The 15460-nt window shown below is 37.8% G+C and overlaps 2 protein-coding genes across 19 annotated transcripts in view; one reads left to right on the forward strand and one right to left on the reverse strand.

Annotated features, from left to right (window-relative positions):
• LOC100005446 (TNF receptor-associated factor 2-like) overlaps positions 1 to 3515 on the forward strand; it is an 18295-nt gene extending 14780 nt beyond the window's left edge. For both annotated transcript variants that reach the window (XM_001344465.8, XM_073951908.1), the window contains one exon: positions 2793 to 3515. In XM_001344465.8, the coding sequence (XP_001344501.3) occupies positions 2793 to 3011 (219 nt within the window). In that variant the 3' untranslated portion in view covers positions 3012 to 3515. The remainder of the gene's footprint in view (positions 1 to 2792) is intronic.
• Positions 3516 to 14442: 10927 nt separating this feature from the next.
• tnca (tenascin Ca) overlaps positions 14443 to 15460 on the reverse strand; it is a 327362-nt gene continuing 326344 nt past the window's right edge. For all 17 annotated transcript variants that reach the window (XR_012406651.1, XM_073951876.1, XM_073951880.1 and 14 more), the window contains one exon: positions 14443 to 15138. Coding sequence is in view for 16 of the 17 variants with exons in the window: in XM_073951876.1 (XP_073807977.1) it covers positions 15028 to 15138 (111 nt within the window). In the remaining variant the exon portion in view is untranslated. The remainder of the gene's footprint in view (positions 15139 to 15460) is intronic.

Here is a 15460-nt window from a genome sequence, read left to right on the forward strand (position 1 = left end):
ACTTATAGTGGCTTAGGAATCGTCTGATTGGTATATCATAAACTGGATAATGCGGGACCAGCCGCAAGCAATCATAAGCACGTGATCCTCTCGAAATTAGTTTATAAATAAACTTCAATTAAATTACAAGTCGGTGATTGGAGCTTATAATTGTAATGTAATGTAATGTGTATTTACTGTATATAGCGCATTTATTGTGTATGGCCATACACCCAAAGCGCTTCACAATCATGAGGGGGGTCTCTCCACACCACCACCAGTGTGCAGCATCCACTTGGATGATGCGACAGCAGCCACAGGACAATGGCGCCAGTGCGCTCACCACACACCAGCTATTGGTGGAGTGGAGAGAGAATGATAGAGCCAATTCGGTGGAAAGGGATGATTGGGAGGCCTTGATCGTAAAGGCCGATAGAGGGACTTTGGCCAGGACACCGGGGTTACACCCCTGCTCTTTCAAGAGTAGTGCCATGGGATTTTTAATGACCACAGAGAGTCATGACCTCGTTTTAACGTCTCATCCGAAAGACGGCACTCACTGACAGTGTAGTGTCCCCTTCACTTTTACTGGGGCATTAGGACTCACATAGACCACAGGTTGAGCGCCCCCTGCTGGCCTCACCTACACCACTTCCAACAGCAACCTAGTGTTCCCTAGTGGTCTCCCATCCAGGTACTGACCAGGCTCAGCCCTGCTTAGCTTTAGTGAGTAACTGGTCTTGGGCTGCAGGGTGATATGGCTATAATTAAAATGTTGTTACAAAAACATCTGGGGCCTCATGTACGAAGACTTGGGTGGAAATCTTACTAAAACATTGCGTACGTACAAAGCTGTAAATGTGTGTACGCAGAAAAAAATTCAGATGTATGAAACACTGCGTACGCCGAATCTCACGCATATTCTTTTGTACATCTGAATGAACGTGAAACTGAGCGCAACATGCACGAGCGCAAAACCCCTCCCTGCCTCCTCCCCTGTATGAATATGCTAATGACTATGCTAATGGAAAAACCCAACGAAAAAGCAATGGCAAAATCAAGCAAGAAGAGAAACTTTGAACAGAATATGAATTGGAGGTGCTGCTTTCGGAGGTAGACCGGAGAAAAGCGGTGTTATTTGCAAGTTTGTTCTCCGGAATTAACAACAAAAGAAAAAAAATAAAGTGGGAGAGTTAAGCTGATGCGGTTAACACAGTTGGGTCTGAACATCGCACTGAATGCATTATAAATAGAAATAGTGTGGTTTATATCTGTAAAATGTTGCGGTACCCTTAGCAGTCTCAGTGGCGCAGCTCGTTAGACGCATGTGATCATGTAATGACACGATCGAGCATAAACTCGGTTCGAATCCAGCGTCTGATGAACTCTTTCTTCTTTTTTTCCCCGCTACATATCAGATTTTGCCTACTATTTATCACAAGAAAGACAAGTAGGAATCATTAATAAGTCTGTGCATCATATTTTATTTGCACATTTATTGAATGGAAATGTTTCTGATTCACGCATGCAAATTCATCTTCAGATAGTGTCTTTATAGCAATGTGCGTGCAGTAGATAGCTCAGATTACATTGGGAAAACAGGCGACCGCTGCAAATTGTGCTTTAATGTTTGGCTGGTCAACTACATGGTATGGAAACCTTACATACCTACTAGATGAACCCGTCTCATACAGCTGCCATTGCAAGGCTCAGACACTTCGTAGAGAGGAATTTAACACAACTGCCTCTAGGAGTCGCCAATGGAAATAAAACAGACACGCACAAAAAATGTGCGTACGCCAGCCATAAAGCTGCCGTGAAGCTGCGCACATTCCCACGTTCAGTTCATTGTTAGTAAATCCAAACGTGAGCGATTCTGAGCGTGAAACCTGGCGTACGCAAAGTTTTTGTGCGTACGCAGCGTTGATACATGAGGCCCCTGATCTGTTTCATTAGACATGCGTTAACCCATCTAACCCAACATATGGGTTATTTTTACGATAGATTTGTATGCTTTTGGAAGCTTCAATATAAAAGTCACTACACAACACCATAATACAGCATGGAAGAGCCAAGATACCATAAATACCATACTACTATATATATAATATACACACTACCTGTCAAAAGTCTTGTCGTGGATCCCAGAAGTAAGATCAAGGAATAATAACTTGACTTCTAGTTGATCACTTGGAAAAGTGGCAGAAGGTGGATTTTTCTGCTGAATCATCTGTTGATCTGCATCCCAATCATCACAAATACTGCAGAAGACCTACTGGAAGGCTCATGGACCCAAGATTTTCAGAGAAATCAGTCAAGTTTGGTGAAGGAGAAATCATGGTTTGGGGTTACATTCAGTATGGGGGCGTGTGAGAGATCTGCAGAGTGGATGATCAACATCAACAGCCTGAGGTATCAAGACTTTTGTGCTGCCCATTACATTACAAACCACAGGAGAGGGCAAATTCTCCAGCAGGATAGCGCTCATCTCATACTTCAGCCTCTACATCAAAGCTCCTGAAAGCAAAGAAAGTCAGGATTGGCCAGCCCAGTCACCAGATATGAACAGTATTGAGCATGTCTGGGGTAAGATGCAGGAGGAGGCATTGAAGATGAATCCAAAGAATCTTGATGAACTCTGGAAGTCCTGCAAGAACGCTTTCTTTGAAAGTGTTTTTCAATTATGGCCACAGAGTTAAATAACTTCCCATTAAGGGACTTTGGCAAAAGTATTTGATTTTGAACCACTGATTTATATAGAGAATTCTTGCACCTTTGGTTGACTAAAATATGCTTGGTGTGTGTTGGCGCAGGTGACTCTGATGCTGTTGGACCAGAGTAACCGAGAGCACATCATTGACGCCTTTCGTCCTGACATCACGTCCTCCTCGTTTCAGCGGCCTGTCAGCGAGATGAACATCGCCAGCGGCTGCCCACTCTTCTGCCCCCTCGCCAAGCTGGAGGGCAAGAACTCCTATATCCGGGACGACACCATCTTCATCAAAGCCATCGTGGACCTGACCGGCCTCTAGCTGTGTGTGTGTAGGTGTGTGTGTGTGTGTGTGTGTGTATGTGTGTTTGGACTAGAGTGAACCCGAGCGGCTCACACACAGTGTTGGGTTTAGTTACTTTTGAAAGTAATGCATTACAATATTGAGTAAAGTTGCTCAGTTACTTTTTATGGAAAGTAATGTTTTATGTTACATCTGAGTTACTTTTGAAAGTAATGCGTTACATTACTTCTGAGTTACTTTAGAAAACAATGTATTACGTTACTTTTGAGTTACTTTTGAAAGAGAACTTCTGAGAACTTCCTGAGCCCAGAGAGTTTAAGCTTGTGCACGTGAAGGGGAGTCAGATTTGTCCTGGGAGTCAGATTTTGATACATCTCGCATTACATTTTTAATAAAGAAACTAAAGTATTATTATTAATCATTTTTGAAGTGATGCATTACTTTAGTCGTTAATTTGTAAAGTAATATAATTGCATAACTTGCAGTACTAGTAAAGCGTTGCTCACACACACTGTAAAAGATGCAATATTGAGTTAAGTTGCTCAGTTACTTTTTATGGAAAGTAATGCGTTACGTTACCTCTGAGTTACTTAAGAAAATAATGCATTATATTACTTCTGAGGTACTTTTGAAAGTAATGCGTTACGTTACTTCTAAGTTACTTTTGAAAGTTACTTCTGAGTTACATTTTCAGTTACTTTTAAAAGTAATGTGTTACGTTACTTCTGAATTACTTTTGAAAGTAATGCATTACGTTACGTCAGAGTTACTTTTGAAAGTAATGCATTACGTTACTTCTGAATTACTTTTGAAAGTAACGTGTTCCGTTACTTCTGAGTTACTTTTAAAAGTAATAGTTTAAGTTACTTCTGAGTTACTTTTGAAAGTAATGCTTTTTGTTACATCTAAGTTACTTTTGAAAGTAATGTGTTCCGTTACTTCTGAGTTACTTTTGAAACTAATACTTTCCGTTACTTCTGAGTTACTTTTGAAAGTAATGCTTTACGTTACTTCTGAATTACTTTTGAAGTAATGTGTTCCGTTACTTCTGAATTACTTTTGAAAGTAATGCTTTACGTTACTTCAGAAGTATTGCATGATGTTACATTACTTCTGAGTTACTTTTAAAAATAATGTATTACTTCTGAGTTACTTTCGAAAGTAATGAGTTGCGTTATGTTACTTTTGAGTTGCTTTTAAAAGTAATTTGCTGCGTTACGTTACTTCTGAGTTACTTTTGAGTTACTTTTGAAAGCAACGTTAATAACGTTAACTTCTGAGAACTTCCTGAGCCCAGAGAGTTTAAGCGCGCGCACATGAAGGGGAGTCAGATTTGTCTGGGGAGTCAGATTTTAAAACAACTTGCATTAAAATTTTTAAAAAGTAACCAAAATATTATTTTTTTTAAAGTAATGCATTACTTTAGTCATTACTAAGAAAAGTTATATGATTACGTAACTTGCAGTTCTTATAAAGCGTTGCTCACACACACTGTAAAAGAGGCAGGGTTCCACACAATACATTCATGTTGGCCCAACTCAAATTTAGTTAACTTAACAAATTTAAGTCAATTAAACCTAAAAACAATTAAGTTGTCCCCAAAAAAAAAAAATCTCAATTTTTTTTTTGTTTTTAAATGTGGACTGGAGCTGATGTGAAGTCTGATCCAGTTACACATTGAGCTTCACAACTTCACTAAGTTTAGGAGGTTTTCCTCTTGGTGAAGGGCATTACACTGCAAAAAGGGATTTTGATTTAAGAATGTTTAGATTGTTGTACTGGAAAACAAGACAAAATCTCTTCATCTTTTGCAGTGTAAACCACCATGAGTAATACACTATTGGTAGCTGAATACCTCATTATTCAAATTAGACTGCATATTTAATGAACACGCTGATTAGCATTTTATAAATTGCATGTTGAAGGCGTTTTAACACACTCCTGTTTTTTGCAGGTCAAAGGTTTTTAAGTGGTCATACAGTAAGTACAGTGAAGGTTATGATCATGGATTTTTCCTTTTATTGGTGTTTGGACACATCTGTGGAAGATAGTTTGAAGTTTAAGGTGAAAATCGTACTAATCTTACCGTAGGTGTGTGTTTGTGTGTGTGTGTGTGTGTGTGTGTGTGAGAAATCAATGGTCCTGGGCAGGAGTCCTGTGCACATGAATATTCAACTTATTACACTGCATTTTGTATATTTATAAGAAAGAGTCTTGTTCTTACTTTGTAAATAGGAATATTTATACAGTTTTCATGGTTCATCAGAACTTGAGTTTGTAGTGCTTGACGGCTTCACGCTGCAGAAAAATAATTTACTCCAGTGTTTTTGCTTTGTCTTCAGTGTAAACAAATCAAAATATTCTTAAATTAGGAGATATTTATTTTAAATGCTAATAAATAAATGTTTAAAATAATATATGGCCACTTTATTAGGTACACATTACTAGTGCCGGGTCGGGACCCCTTTTGCCTTCAGAACTTAATCCTTCATGGCATAGATTCAACAAGGTACTGGAAATATTCCTCAGAGATTTTGCTCCATATTGACATGATAGCATCATGCAGTTGCTGCAGATTTGTCGGCTGCACATCTATGATGTAAATCTTCCATTCCACCACATCTCAAAGGTGCTCTATTGGATTAAGATTGGTGACTGTGGAGGCCATTTGAGTACAGTGAACTCATTGCCATGTTTAAGAAACCAGTTTGAGATGATTCACGCTTTATGGCATGGTGCGTTATCCTACTGGAAGTAGCCATCAGAACATGGGTACACTGTGGTAATAAAGGGATGGATATGGTTCAATATTCAGGTTGTGGCGTTGACATGATGCTCAATTGACACTAATGGGCCCAAAGTGTGCCAAGAAAATATCCCCCACACCATTATATCACCACAACCAGCCTGAACTGATGATATAAGGCAGGATGGATCCATGCTTTTATTATTTGCTGATGCTAAATTCTGACCCGACCATCCAAATGTCGCAGCAGAAATCAAGACTCTTCAGACCAGTCAACGTTTATCCAATCTTCTATTGTCTAATTCTGGTGAGCCTGTGTGAGTTGTGGCCACTAGAGATGGTTTGCGCAGAAAATCCCAGTAGGTCAGCAGTTTCTGAAATACTCTGACCCGCCCGATTTTAGCACCAACAACCACGCCACGTTCAAAGTTACTTAAATCACCTTTCTTGCCCATTCTGATGCTCTGTTTGAACTGCAGCAGATCATCTTTAATGCCTAAATGCATTAAGTTGCTGCCATGAGGCTTATTAGAAATTTACATTAACAAGTAGTTGGACAGGTGTACCTAATAAAGTGGCCGGTGAGTGTGTGTGTGTGTGTGTATATATATATATACACACACACACACACACACACACATACACACACATATATATATGTATATATATATATGTGTATATATATATATATATATATATATATATATATATATATATATATATATATATATATATATATATATATATAAATAAAAAATTTGGTTTATTTAACGTTTTTTCAGTAATTTTACAAAAACAAAACAATGACTAAAGTATGTTATTCAGTTTTGTTGAATAACCATAAAATCATAAACTGTTTTTTTCAGAAAACAAGACTAAAGTAATCAGCTATACTTACCAGTAACAAAACCAAAATTGTGTGAATTAAGTCACATTTTTTCTGAGCAATTGTTATTTCTTTTGTTATTTTGTCTTGTTTAAGCATAAAATTGTAATTACCATTCTTAAAATCAAAAGTAATCTTGATTCAAAATCCAGAAAACTGCCAAACAAGCCAAAAACACTGAAGAAAACACTTATTTTACTGCAGCGCGTGAAGTGTGAGTTTGTATTTTATTCCTTCTGAATTGTTCTTACTGCCAGGCGACGTTCGCTGCAGTATTTTGTAGGCTAAATGGAGATGTTTACACAGGACCAAGCGCTTGAATCTTTTTGCTACACACTCGCCTTTTATATTTGGCATTCAAACATAACATAATCCACTGATTTTAAACCAGTTATGACAACTATTGAAACTTCTCTGTGCATGGGAGGCCTCAATCTGCAAATGCACATGATAATATTCACGAGAATCTTTAAAAAACACACACTTTTCTCATCCAGTGAGTGACGACACCACTGCAGACACACTTAGAGATGAATCCAGGATATATTAAACATAGTCGTTATTATATTATATGATACACTGCTTCTATTCTTGCAAATAAAAGCAGATATCTTACTATCTATAAATATACACACACATATAAATATTCATATTATATAAGTATCTTTATATCTAACCATACAACTCTCATACAAAGTGAGGGATCTTTATACAGTAAATGTATATACTGTTTACATCTATTTTATTATATTTAATGCATATTATTTATATAGCCGTACATGTGCAGTCATGGTGGTTTAAAACTAATTTGAACCTTTATCTTAGTAAACTGTCCGAAATACAGATTAATTTGTACATGCGATGCCTTGTGATGACCTGATATGATCTTCAGATATCAGAAATAGCCGATGATGATCTATAATCTGCAATACCGATGAAGCTCCACTTTTAGGGCATTTATTTGAAGAGACTCTCCACTTTTTTTTTGTAAATAGACTCATTTTATAATTTATCGCTAGAGTTAAACAGCTGAGTTTTATCATTTGTAAATGCATTCAGCCGATCTCCAGGTCTAGCAGGAACACTTTTAGCTTAGCATAGCATAAATCACTGAATCGGATTAGAACATTAGCATCTCATTCAAAAATGACCAAAGAGTTTTGATAATCTTCTTATATACAGCTTGACTCTACTTTAGTTGTACTGTGTACTAGGACTGATAGAAAATGAACATTTTTGTTATGCCAACTATCGATATTAGCCGATATGGCTATTAGCTATCATTTGATATTAGCCGATATGGCTAACTATGCTCATATTCGGGTGAAGTAATCAAGAAACTTGATCATCAGATGAAATGATAATTAAAGTGGAAGAACTACAATGTCAATTTGTATGCAAAAACCTGAAAGTTAGTTAGCATTTTAGCACTTCCAGTTCTGTCATCTCAGAGTCAATGGGTTTTTTAAATGGGTGTTGTGGTTGAATTGGTTAAATAAGGTATGTGATAAACTCAAACGTTCATGCTTTGTTCTACAGCATAACACACACCACTTACACCCTCTTGTGATTTTTTTTAAAGCTGTGAGATTTAATAAAAAAATAAGGTTGCTAACAAGTTGCTAAATGGGACTAAAGGTGTTTTCAGAGACATTAAACAACATTGGGCCGATTAGGAACCTTTTTTTGTTGCATACTATGCAGTGATATAGTGATATTAAACGACTATCTGCAATGCTTGATTGTTATTGGTCGGCCGCGACTTTCCAAGGTATGTTATTTTCAGATAACAGCCACTGAAACTAATAACACAGGCTCATCCAGGTACTTCAAATCATCTTGATTGTCATTAAATATGTTCACACCCACATTCATATAAATTTTTTTGACTCTTCAGCGCCATCTTTTGACGGAAACATACGTTGGTTAGCATATGCTCCATTCAGCCGTTTCCGTTTCTTTCAGCTTTGCGTTTAATCAAAGATTTAACAAACTATTTACAGCTCAGACCAATGTTGTGTGTCTAATTTAACTCTTTTGGCAAGTAGTTATGTAATAAATGGTATAAAGTACGTTCAGGCGGTTGTTATCGCTGAATAGAGAGCCCTTCAGTGCTTTGCTTGCATTGAGTTTCTAATAAGATTGTGTAGCATTATTTTGTGATAATAACTGACTGAATGCTTTATCCTTACATATTACAGCATGGATTGGTCTACAAAAGTGACATCATAGTTCCTACACTCTATTACAAAGTGCCTATAAATCGGATAATTAATGATAATATTACCAACATAGCTGGGGACTATTTTCAGGGGCTGCATATGTGTCTGCTGGAGTCATGGTATGACAGCAAAGTTTATCGATGATTATTATACCAGAATGGCAGTATAGTTCCTATCCATACCAGCTTTATTTTAATTTTTATTTACATATGCAGCACTTTTTGACAGTTTGGCGCCATTGTGTGACTGAAAAATAGATAGATTAGTATATGCTCCATTTAGCCGTTTTTGTTTCTTTCAGCTTTGCGTTTAATGAAAGATTAACAAACTTTTACAGCTCAGACCAATGTTGTGTGTCTTAGGGTGCTTTCACACCTACACTTTTGTTTCGGAACGTGTCTCGTTTGTCCAGTTAGCGCGGTTCGTTTGGCATATGTGAACAGGGCAATCGCGTTCTGTTCCGCGCCAAAGTAATCGCTCCGAGATCACTTGAATGAGGTGGTCTCGGCTCGACTGAAACGAACCCTGGAGCGGTTCGATTGCAGTGAGAAAGCGATCTGATCCGATCACGGTTATATCACAGTGTTTTATGGATATGTAATAGGCTTACGGCTATATGAAGAGAGAATTATGAGTAGGGCGGGAAGTTTTGCGAGTCTCCAGATGCCCGCAAACGAGTTATGATCTCCCGGTAATCTCTCGACTCCCTCCCGGTCCTCAAATAGGCATCATCGCGCACCCTTCTCACCCCTCCCCACCGCATCTCTCCTCTGACACATCGCGCGCGCACCCTGTCAATCACCACCAAACCACCCCCCTTCCTGACACCTTAGCGGGACGCTGCAAAATAAACCCTGACACTCTGACCAATGTGAGGAGAGTTTACTCGCACGTGACTTGTTTTAGCTCTTTGTTCCGATTAGAAACTTTGCAATGTGAAAGCGAACCGCTCCAAGAGCAAAGAGCAACAATGTAACATTTGTAATCTCTGTTTCGGAACAACTGAATCGATTCACAGGTGTGAAAGCACCCTGTCTAACTTAACATTTCTGGCAAGTAGTTGTGTAATAAATTGTATAAACTACATTCAGGGGGTTGTTATCGCAGAATAGAGAGCCCTTCAGTGCTTCTCTTGGCACTGAGTTTCTGATAAGCTTGTCTGGTATTATTATGTGATAATAACTTATTGAATGCTTTATCCATACATAATAGAGCATGGATTGAAATTAATCTACAGGGTAAATCCTTATCATGGACCATCTTTAAAAAAATAAACTCCACAAGTTATCAGGAGCAGCCAACATCGGTGTAGTTTGTTTTTAGGCTAAAGTTAGCTTTTAAGTGCTTGAACCTTCATTTAGGATTCAAAAGTCATAAAAGGTTTATTATTTTGTGAAGATTATCTTGATGGGCAAAACACAAGTACAGAATAATGAACTATGTTTGACGCACAGCTTATTATCTGCAATAATCAAATTCTATGGAAAAATCCTATGTGGGTTTTAAAGAGGGAACCAATGCTTAAAGCCGATTGGCCTACAAAGTGACACCATAGTTTTTACACTCTATTACACAGCGCCTAAAAATCTAACTTCCATCAACATAACCAACTTAGCAGGGGACTATTTACAGGCGCTGCATAATATATTTGTGTCATGATACAGCAGCAAACTTTATTAATTATTATCCTAGAATGAGAGTATAATTCCTGGCCATATCAGCCTAGAAAATAGCAACGTTTCATTTACCGTCTGTCTTACTACACAATGTAACTAAAGAAGAGTCAGAATTATCAAAAATGTTCGCACATTTTTGAGATGCTAATGGTCTAATCTGATTCAATGATCTATGCTAAGCTAAGCTAATAGCGTGAGACATCAGAGATCGACTGAATGGATTAAACAATGGTAAAACTCAGCAGTTTAACTCTAGGGGAGCTGTAAAACAAGACTATTTGCAAATAAAGTGGAGCGCTTCTTTAAAGAGATGACGTAAACGATGCCAGATCTGTTCTGCTGTGTTTCTGTGAGATTATTTGTGCCAAATATGCATAGTGAAGTGCTGTTAGAGTTCATAGGTAATGATCCGTCCTTTAACGAACGCGGACTGAATGTATGTCAAACTCAACATGTGCAATTGTATAACACAAAAACGTTCATGTACGCTGTATTATTTCCCTTCTCCTCGAAAAGCGAGATTTGTGCCAAGTGAAATTTCCAGAACACTGCAATGATTAACATGTTTGATCACTGTTAAGGGGAAGTTTTATTTATTGAGTAATCCTTCTGGGTAACTGGTGAAAGATTTAACAGACATTTACATTGTTCTTTTTCTTTTCAGGACAAAAATGGAAGTATCCTTAAATTAAGATGCATTTATTTGGGGGGAAAAAAAACATAGTTTGAAATAAGAGCATCAAAATTAAATGGCTTTACGTCATTAAGTTCAAGAGTTCCCACTTAGAGATTGCTTGGCGCTATTAGCAGGTTTGGCATGCTGCCCCAGGAGAGAACCCTGAGCTCGGAGATGATTGAGCCCAGGGCTCCGGCCTGGTCAATGAGCATATAAGGGGGTCCGAGATCAAGTAGGTCTCGAGAGCTCCGCCTGGTAAAAGGAGGAGATGAGGCAGAAGGGTGAAATTAGTCTATTTATTGTAAGCTTGGATCAAGGTGGTTATGAGAGACCGGCTGCGATCAATCATATCACGTGCTCCTCTCGAAACTAGTTTGTAAAACTTCACAAAGGATGGTCTGAAAAATAAACAAGTAACATAAAATAACAGGGTGGCATGGTGGCTCAGTGGTTAGCACTGTCACATCACAGCAAGAAGGTCGCTGGTTTGAGTCCTGGCTTGGTAAATTGGCATTTCTCTGTGGAGTTTGCATGTTTTCCCCATGTTGGCGTAGGTTTCCTCCGGGTGCTCCGGTTTCCCCCACAGTCCAAACACATGTGCCAGTGGATAAACTAAATTGGCCGTTTGTATGTGTGTGAATGAGTGTGTATGGGTGTTTCCCAGTACTGGGTTGTGACTGTAAGGGTATCCACTACGTAAAACATATGCTGCAATAGTTGGGGGTTCATTCCGCTGTGGGGACTCCTGATATTTAAGTGAATAAGCCGAAGGAAAATTAATGGATGAAATCAAATATCAGTTATTAATTTTTCTGACACCCATTTCTTGGTTTAAGCATTTAATTTTGATGCGTTTAACTGAAAACTTTTTTTCCCTCCCTTAATGAGTCTTGATTTAAGATACTGTATTTGAAATAATTTGAAGATTTTTGTACTGGAAAAGTTGTATTTTTTTTGCAGTGTAAATGTATGTACCAAAAACTGAGCCTCAATAATTACCGCCACACTTTCACCTCATCTTGATTTTTGACAGCTCACTATATTTTTTGCTGTTTGAAATATTTTTCTCTGTTTATTTTTTAATCCTACAATGTTTTTAATGTAAGATGCAAAAATTGTCATATGACAAAAAAAATACATTTCACAAACCTTGATCATGGCTACTGTTGATATTTTACGAGTGCTTCATCACTTTACGTTCATAAAAACCTATTCTTAACTGCCCGTTTTCCATATTTTGTGTTTCGTGTTTTTGTTTGATCATTTCCCCACATTTATTTATGCTTTTGAAATGCATTATGGGATCTTGGTCTTTCTTCCAACAACTTTTATCCTTGAAAACCTTAACAAAGTGACTTTATTTAATTTTTTTTATAGTTTAAAGTGCTATATTGTATGGGTTGGTGTTTTATAAGACACTACAAAAACCTTGTAATAAACTGCCGGCACATCTTTTGTTCTTTTGCAGACTTATTTCTCTCTATATTATTTCTTATACACTATATTACTACAGATGAAGTCACTTTGTTAAACTGTAGAGTTGAATTTTCAACAGTTGAATTTTCAATAGTTCCAATTTTCAAGTCGACAGAGCAGAGATTAACATCCCATAATGCAATTCACAACCGTAAATCAACAGAAAACACTGAAACTGTTAATAAACAGACAGTGTACACACACACTCACCTGCCCATGAAGCTGGTGATGGTCTGAGTGCGTTTTCATGCTGGATGCATCGATAGAGATGATTCACTGTGGTCATGAAGAAACGGATGTGGTCAGCAATAATAAAAATAATAAACAATAATAAAAATAAAATAATAATAAAAAAGGTAGGTTGTGGTGTTTGAAGGCCTACATTTTGACATCACACCATCATCATAGCAAAGCAGAATCCTTCTCCAGTCTTCTGTTGTCCAGTTGTGTTTGAATTGGGACCTATCAGGCTCATTCACTATCAGGAGCCTCACTGATGAAACTTCTGCTCAGACAATGATCTGAGGACAGCAGCGATGTTTAGGAGCGAGCTAAATGCTGCATTGTATAAGTCAATGGTAGCAGGGCTGCCAACTTTTGGTTTTAGCTTGGAGTGAGAATTTTTGCCCCGCCCTTACGACTCAAGCCACGCCCCCCACAAAGCACACCCCTTTTTATTTACACACACACACACACACACACACACACACACACACACACACACACACACACACACACACACACACACACACACACACACACACATATATATATGTGTGTGTGTGTGTATACAAATGCAATGCATTTAGGCATGTAGACATGATCAAGACGATCTGCTGCAGATCAAACCAAGCATCAGAATGAGGAAGAAAGGTGATTTAAGTGACTTTGAACTTGTCATGGTTGTTGGTGCCAGAAGGCAGAAGAGCATCTCTGAACACACAACACGTCCAACCTTGATGAGCTACAGCAGCAGAAGACCACACCGGAGGCCACTCCTGTCAGCTAAGAGCAGGAAACTGAGGCTACAATTCACACAGACTCACCAACACTGGACAATAGAAGATTGGAATAACGTGACCTTGTCTGATGAGTCTCCATTTCTGCTGTGACATTCAGATAGTAGGGTCAGATTTGGCGACAACATCATGAAAGCATGTATCCATCCTGCCTTGCATCAATAGTTCAGGATGCTGGTGGTGGTGGTGTAATGGTGTGGGGGATATTTTCTTGTCACACTTTGGGCTCATTAGTACCAATTGAGCATCGTGTCAACACCACAGCCTACCTGAGTATTGTTGCTGACCATGTCCATTCCTTTATGACTACAGTGTACTCGTCTTCTGATGACTACTTCCAGCAGGATAACAACATGTCAAATCGTGAATCATCTCAGACTGGTTTCTTGAACATGATGATGAGTTCACTGTACTCTAATGGCCTCCACAGTCACCAGATCTCAATCCAATAGAGCACCTTTGGGATGTGGTGAAACGGGAGATTGGCATCATGGATGTGCAGCCGACAAATCTGCAGCAACTGTGTGATGCTATCATGACAATATGGAGTAAAATCTCTGAGGAATATCTCCAGTAGCTTGTTGAATCTATGCCATGAAGGATTAAGGAAGTTCTGAAGGCAAAAGGATGTCCATCCTGGTACTAGTAAGGTGTACCTAATAAAGTGGCCGGTAAATAAAAACTGGCATCTGTTCATCTTAAAAAAACTTTACTTGATGATAGACAAATAGGGAAACTGACAAATTCAAACATTACAAATGATATTTTTTATTTTCTGTGTTGTGGACGATCAATTTTCAACATTCACAGGGAGAAGAGAGATAACGTTTAATTGACACTGATGGATTATAGACATCGAGAACTCTCAAACAAAACAAAACAAAAACGATCATTAACAAATCACTCCACTAACTGGCTTGTCATAAAACCTTTTCGGAAAATAATCACATCATAATTTGCTTAATTTCTTAGGTTTAAAAGAAATGCCAGGGAAAAAATAATGAACGCTTATGTGCACCATCTTGGTTGTGTCAGACCTGAGCATGACAGTGATTCAGTGGAGGAAATGACATCACTGGAGTCAAAAATCTCTTCCTGTACAAGATCATCAAATAAAATGGAGACTTGTTCTTATAGTGGTTTTCTCACAGATCTGAGGTTTGTAATAGGAAGATCTCGTGTTTGACTTTCAAAAATCACATTGTTTAATGTCGAAAACCTGTTTCTAAGATGTTAACCGGTTTGATGACAGTATCAATACCATTGACGTGGAAGGCAGAGTTTGTATCTCTAGAAGGACTTTTGAGAAAACAGAAAGAGGGCCATCTGAAGTTTAGGATCTTTTTCGTCTGCCTTCTAAGTTTCTGAAATTTGCTGGTCGGATCTTCATCTCCGCAAAGGGAATCGAATGTTCGTGGCCTTTCCAGTGAAACCAATTGATGCCCTGTGAATTATAAAACTTAAAATTAGTTAAAAATATATCACATCTCATATGTAGGTGTGTTACATTTCAAAATGTTGTAAAGCACTTCCTTATGCCTCAATTTTGTATTTATTTCTTTCTTTATAAAATGTATTAAATTAATTTAATTATAGTGAATGTTTATTTATTTATTTAATGCATTTATTTATTTATGTGTTACTGAACTCAAATACTTTATACAGTTTATAATGAAATAGGGAATAATTAATTATTTTTATTTATTTATTTGTGTTATTGAACTTAAATACTTTATACAGTTTATAAATAAATTAGAGGGAATATT

Source organism: Danio rerio, chromosome 5, assembly GCF_049306965.1.
Source record: "Danio rerio strain Tuebingen ecotype United States chromosome 5, GRCz12tu, whole genome shotgun sequence".
In the NCBI taxonomy this organism is placed as follows: domain Eukaryota; kingdom Metazoa; phylum Chordata; class Actinopteri; order Cypriniformes; family Danionidae; genus Danio; species Danio rerio.